Source organism: Uloborus diversus, chromosome 9 (assembly GCF_026930045.1).
Source record: "Uloborus diversus isolate 005 chromosome 9, Udiv.v.3.1, whole genome shotgun sequence".
Lineage (NCBI taxonomy): Eukaryota > Metazoa > Arthropoda > Arachnida > Araneae > Uloboridae > Uloborus > Uloborus diversus.
The window spans coordinates 135091891-135098464 of NC_072739.1; the positions used below are offsets into that span (position 1 = coordinate 135091891).

The 6574-nt window shown below is 34.4% G+C and overlaps 1 protein-coding gene across 1 annotated transcript; it reads right to left on the reverse strand.

Annotated features, from left to right (window-relative positions):
* Positions 1 to 1081: 1081 nt before the first annotated feature.
* On the reverse strand, positions 1082 to 5235 carry LOC129229842 (serine/threonine-protein phosphatase 6 regulatory ankyrin repeat subunit C-like; the record flags this gene model as incomplete). The annotated part of the gene is given in 2 exon segments (XM_054864217.1): positions 1082 to 3828; positions 5048 to 5235. Coding segments are annotated over 2 exon segments (1878 nt in total). The 3' UTR covers positions 1082 to 2087.
* Between the last annotated feature and the right edge of the window lie 1339 nt (positions 5236 to 6574).

The window sequence follows — 6574 nt, forward strand, 5'->3', positions numbered from 1 at the left end:
TCTTATTTGCTTCTTGTCTTGCAATTATAAAATTAAGAGTTTCATCAATTGAATTAATTTTTAAAAAGAAGGAAGAAAAATGTAAGTACCAGTGTACTTATTAAAAAAAAAGCTTAGCTTATATGTTTTCAAAATCTGAAAAGTCAAAAATGCAAACAATTCGTTTGTTGGAGTTTAAGTTCCGCTCAACCCAACTCTATGTGTGCAGCCTAACACATTTTGTCGATTTTACAGGAAAAATTGATTGATTACGCATATTACCTTTTCGCTTCAGAAAACTAATTTCGAACTCTAGAAATCCAACTTTGCATTCTATCCGCTAAAGGGTCTACATAATGGGAAACTTTTTTTTTGTTGTTGTTGTAAATTTAACTATAGCAAAATCATTTTTGTTTTCTTTCAAACAAAGATTTGACATCTATTTCAACTTGTTCAAGTTCATTTGGCTGATCAGAACATAATTTATCAGTAGAGTTAGTTTATATTTAGATGTTTGAGGTATTATGTGGGTTACAAGTGGCAAACTGATATTTTAATTGTTTAGCATACTTACTGCAGCGATTGTTTAAATGTATCACTCAAACTATTATAAATTTTACTATGTTAACATGGTTTTGAATGTTTAAAGTTAATGTTCCACTAAGTAAACACTATTTATATTTAGATAAATAAATACTTTTGTGCTGAAAAGTAAAGCAAGAAATAATGTTTAAAAGTGCAAATTGCATATTACTGCAGACACGTGTTTCAGCATTACAAGGAACGCCTTTTTCAATGCAAAAAGTAATAGACTTTTGTCGGATGTCTTTTCATCCATAAGCTCATTACTTTTTGCATTGAAAAAGACGTCCCTTGTAACACCGAAACACGTGTCTGCAGTAATCTGCAATTTGTGCTTTTTTGACGTTGTTACCTCTTACTTTAATACTTATATTGTTTTCATTTTATTTATATTGACATATAAATACTTGATCCCTCGGATCATGTATCCCTCTAAAAGAAGTGATCAAGTATCCCTAATATGCAATCTTTACAACAGTGGCAATTTACTAAAAACATGTCGCAATGATTAAAGACTATCTATACTTTAACATTACACTTCAGAATTTTTTTAAAGTCGTATTTCACGGATAATGTAAACTTCGGAATGCTTTCCTAAAAAAAGTTTCTCTTGACACATTCAGACAATCACTTCTTGAGCTGAAACAAAATGGCTGAAAAAAACAATGTTGCCAATTTTTATATACAAGTATAACTTTAATATTATTGTCAGGTTTCAAATCGCTACTTAATGATTTTGGTACATTTTTGGCAATAGGATCATGTATCCCTAGGAATCAAATATCCCCAGTCTCCTTTATTACTGATCACTTTTTTAAACATTTGAAAGGTTTTTTTTTTCTACAGCAAAAAAAAAAAGTAATTTTCTTACATAATTACTGAACTGAACACTTAATATTATGAGTTTTGCGGTTGCTGTATCATATTTGAATAAGTTAGCCACAGAAAAATTAATGTGATGTGTCAATTTAAGCAAAATTAACAAGCAACAAAATCTAAGTTTAACATCAAAGTTCTCTTAATTTAATCTTAATATTACTATGAGAATGCAGAAGAATGAAATTTCCCAAAATATTTGTTTTTTATTACAAAAATTATATAAATTGGTTTCCAACTACCTTTTTGTTTGGAGTGTTTCCCCGAACCAAAGGTGAGTTCCACAAGTTATTTTTCTTCAACTAGAGCTCTGAAGAATAACTTTCATTCATTGTCTAAACAAAACCCATATTTGTTTATCAATTGTCCAGTATTTAAAATATACATTTATTTTTGGGTTGCGGAATATTAAAATATTCGGCTGAACCAAAAATTTAGTTTGTTGGAGGAATAGGCAGAACATAATAGAAATCCAGTCAAATATTCATAGCATCCAAATCCCAAAGTTAAATCACAGAAAGAGTGGTCAGGGCTAAAATTTACAATACATTCAGAATAAAAACAATATTTCTTTATCTAAATTAAAGAAATTTTACACAGGCAGATACTTTTGATACCAATCGACTTTAATAGCATTAAGACAATGCTTCTCATTTGAAAGCGCGGACAAAATTTCTCATTTCTATTTCATTCAAACAAACAGATATGTTGTCAACGGTATATTTTGGTAAAAAAGGTAATTGCCTGGATAACATGGAGAAGCACTGCACACACTGACCATTCAGTATTCTTCTCCGCTCCGCTTTCCTAACTTTGAATGCAATCATTCTTGCGTAGTTAGGGAAACTTGGCATCAAATTTTCAACAGATAACGCATTCTGTATGTCACTGTTCTCCAGGTACACTGCCAACCTGTTCACATGACACATCATGACATCATAATAAGAAAGGGAGATATGGCCCAGGATCTTGGTATCTTTCATCCTTTGGAGTTCAGTATTGCAATTTGCCAATAGTTTTTGACAGTAATCTATAAACTGTAGATAAGTCGGCAGTTTGTTCCAATCAACCTTAATATCCTTCAAGCTGATCGCAGAGATAATCATTTGTACAGTTATCCAGTCTTCCCCTGAGAGAGCAAACACCAGTGGCGCTGTTCCCCTCTTATCCAACACATGAGGATGTACACCGGAAAATAACAAGTTCTCTACAACCTCATGCCGCCTGTATTTTACGGCATAGTGCAAGGGGGTTCGTCCAACTATATCCAACAGACAATTTCCACCGTCATGATCACAGAGGATTTCGGCAATGCTCCCTGAACGAATGACATGGAGAGGCGTATAGCCATTTTTATCCTTCTGATGGGTATCTGCACCTGCTGTAAGCAGCATTCTGACAATCTCGGTAGATGACCAATTGGCGGCAGTGTGCAAGGCAGTCCACTGCATTTTGTCCTGCATATCAATGATTTTCCTTCTGTTTTCTGCTGAGAGACCAAGAGCGGTAACATAATCATGCTTTACCTCATCACAATCAAGTTCTGCATTCTCTCTCTCTCTTGCATTGGCTCTTGAAAGGAGCATCCTTACAATGTTTTCAAATCCAAGTTTTGCAGCATAATGCAAGGAAGTTAGTCCGTACCTAGACTGTAGCAGGTCTCCATTGTCATGATCAAAAAAGGCTTCGGCATTCTTTTCCATTTGGTTGATCACTGCAATGTGTACTGGCATATAGCCGCTTCGATCTTCTAAACGGGCACTTGCCCCTGCTTCAAGTAGCATTTTCACCATCTCTGTAGATCCTCTGGCAGCAATGTGTAAAACCGTTTCTCCTTCATGATCTTGTACGTTGAGAAAATTATTTTCCTTTTCACACAGGGCAAGATAGGCATTGTCACCGGCATGCACACTAGACCCTTCATATTGATTCAAGTTGTAGGAATTACCACCTTCACCTGCATATGAGTAGGTATTGCCACCTTTACATGCTGCAGCCAGTAGTTTCTTCAGAACACCTTCATGTCCATTTATTGCTGCAACATGCAAGGCAGTCCTGCCATATACATCTCGCACACTGTTCACACCATCATGATTGATAATGATTTCAAGTTTATCCTCCTTCCCCCAAGCAGCAGAATGGAGGGCAGTCCAGCCATTTTGATCTTGCACACGGGCATTGGCACCTGCCTCAAGCAGAATTTGAACCATCTCTGCAGTGGAAGACTCAATAGCCATGTGCAAAGCTGTCTTGCCAGCCTTGTTTCTAATATCAATGAGACTCTTTTCATTAGTAGATATTGCAAGAACAGCACTTGCGTCTTTGTGTGCAACGGCACAATGAAGTTTTGTTTCCAAGGTTACACCTGGACCCTCATGAATAGTTCTTCTCCTAAAGGGAGAAATGACAATGAAATAAGTATCATTTAATAAAACAAGAAAAATGATTTACAAAAGTTTTAATTTTATAAATCTGGTAATTTTAATAACAATTTTAAGTATGTGTTCTATGTAGTATGAAATGAAGGAGGACAAAGAAATTAGATGCCACATCAAGTCCATGGCAATTTTATTTGGAAACAAAACACTAAATAAACTGGTATGCATTTTCTTACAAATTTTGTGTAGGACTGTGTCTTCTAATAAACAAATAAAAAGGCAAGGACCAGGAACAGGCTTTAGAGGATTAAGTCAATTTATCAATTCCAATAAAGATCGAAACCCTTTTGAAACTATTCATTCCCATAAACAGCTAGTTTGGATTATATTTATCTGCAATTCTGCATAAATGGATAATTACTTTCTTTCCTGATATATGATTTTATTACTGATATTTGTGGCAACATGTTTTGTCATAAATAAAGAATCTTGCATTGACCTAACATACAAACACAAACCTAAGTGTTCCTTATTTTTCTGATATTTTAATCTGTTTGGTAACTGATAAATTGTACCATCAAAGGGTTATTAACTTTGATTACAATGATTAATTTTAATTAGATTGTTTTCAAACAATAATATTTTATATGGTGTAACACTTTAGAAATTAAAGTACTGAAAAATTTAATATCGAAGTGCTTTATTTTTTTGCTTTTAGCTCTTCATTTTGTATAAAAAAATTTGACGTTCAAGTTAAGTAGAAGAAATTTACGTCAAATATTTATTACTGCTTAACATTATATTTTTTTTTCTTCTGGTTACTGTGTCATATAATAAAATGGGTTTGCAACAGTGGCTAAATGTAATGTATCATAAGATTTTTTAAAAATTGAAAAGCGCAACCAAATTTAAATTCAACCAAGTGTTTTCTTTTACATTAAAATTACTTTGAATGTGATGAAATTAATAAACAACAATTTTAATTTTAATTTTGTACAATGGAATAATGTTGTAACTTTCATTAAATGTATTTAAAAATATGTTTGCTCACCGGTTTATTTGGTTGCCAAATATACTGTAATATTAGGCTAAACCGAATAATCTAATGTTTGAAGAATATGCAGTATACCAAATACCAACAGAATATTTGGCGCATCTCTGATTTGAATCCCATCAGTGCACATAACACAATCAAAACATCATGTTAGAGGATTTATAAACAGAAAGCCTACCTTTTACATGCCTTGGGGATCTTTTCAAACAGCTGGAAGAAATTCTCATGGATCATACAAGGGTCAATATCACGTAAAGGATTTGGACTGTCATCACTGTCATCAGAAAAGACTTCTTCATCAGAAAAATTATCCATGGCCTTAAAGTTTTTCTGCAGAGGTCAACAGGGTGATGAGCCCAGGATGAGCTGAAAAGGAATGAGGTTTGCTAAAAATGTCCACATCTTTATTTTACAAGAAACTGTTTCAATTCATTCAATCTAAACATCTAGTACCTTGATATTTTGAACCTCCTTATCTCGAAACCCTTGATATCTCGAAAATAAGTTTTTCCCCTGCATTTTGCATTTAACTCTAACGTGTTTTATATAGTTCTCAAAATTTAGTTTTTGGTACCTTTGCTATGTCAAAATTTTTGCCACAGAAGCAAGTTTCAATTGATACTTTTCCATTGAAAAATTTTCTGGCAGAACCAGTTATGGAGACATCTGCATGTAGCCATTCACCCTGTTTTCCTGGAAAGCATGAGAATAGAGGACTGGGGTAAAAGAATAGGGTAGAGTTGGTATGAGGGGGTGCTGACCAGGGCTGTCCCAAGACGGGGGCGAGCGGGGCAATCGCCCCGGGCGCCACGAAATGAGGGGGAGCCGCAAGGTGCCCCTGGTTTTGACGGCACATGACAACATTCACACAAAATACAGAATCATTGCAATCAATTTTCTTCCTAGGGCACAAAAATATTCCTCTCTTTGTCCCCAAAACATTAGTTTCCTTTGTATCATTTAAGCAGATACAATTCCTGAGAAGATTACTGTTTAGAGTCAAACAAAAGGCACTTCTCCTTTTTCTAGTTCTCACCGCATTTGCTTGAATTCTGCCGTTGTGTGCAGTGACGTAACCAGAAAAAAAGTTTTATAAGGGGGCACATTGAAAAAACAGAAAAAAAAAATGTTTTTTTTTATCAAATAGGAAACAGTTAAAAGGTGTCTGGTCAAAATTTTGAAGCTTTTAGTTTTAAAAACGCAATTTTAGCCTTACAAACACGATTATACGTCATGTTTATTGACGTTAGGGTACGGGAAGGAGCTCAGAGACTGTTTCCGATTGATTGTTTTTTTTAAATAGATTGAAATCAATTCCTTCTCTCCCTGCAAGTTTTCGAAATTGAATGAAGTTTCAAAAACACAAACTTTAGACAAACTTTGAAGATTTTATGAATAGGAGGATGTGGAGCATTTCCCAGGAAGGTTGCTCAAAATTATGGTTCAAGCAATGTTTCACATTCAATGGCTATTGCCCTTAATTTTTTTAAAAGTGTCGTTTAAAAAGGCCATTGCTTGTCATATTAAAGAAAGGCGGCATGGGGACCCTAGCACGAATACCTTCTTAAACTCACATCTTAAAACGCAATTTGTAAGGCCAAATTTTGTAATATTAGGGCCAGTGATTTTTCGAACTTAGAGCTCCAAAAACGCAATTCTGAGGGATTTTCGATGATTTTGAGAATTTGTGGGCTTTTCCCCTAAA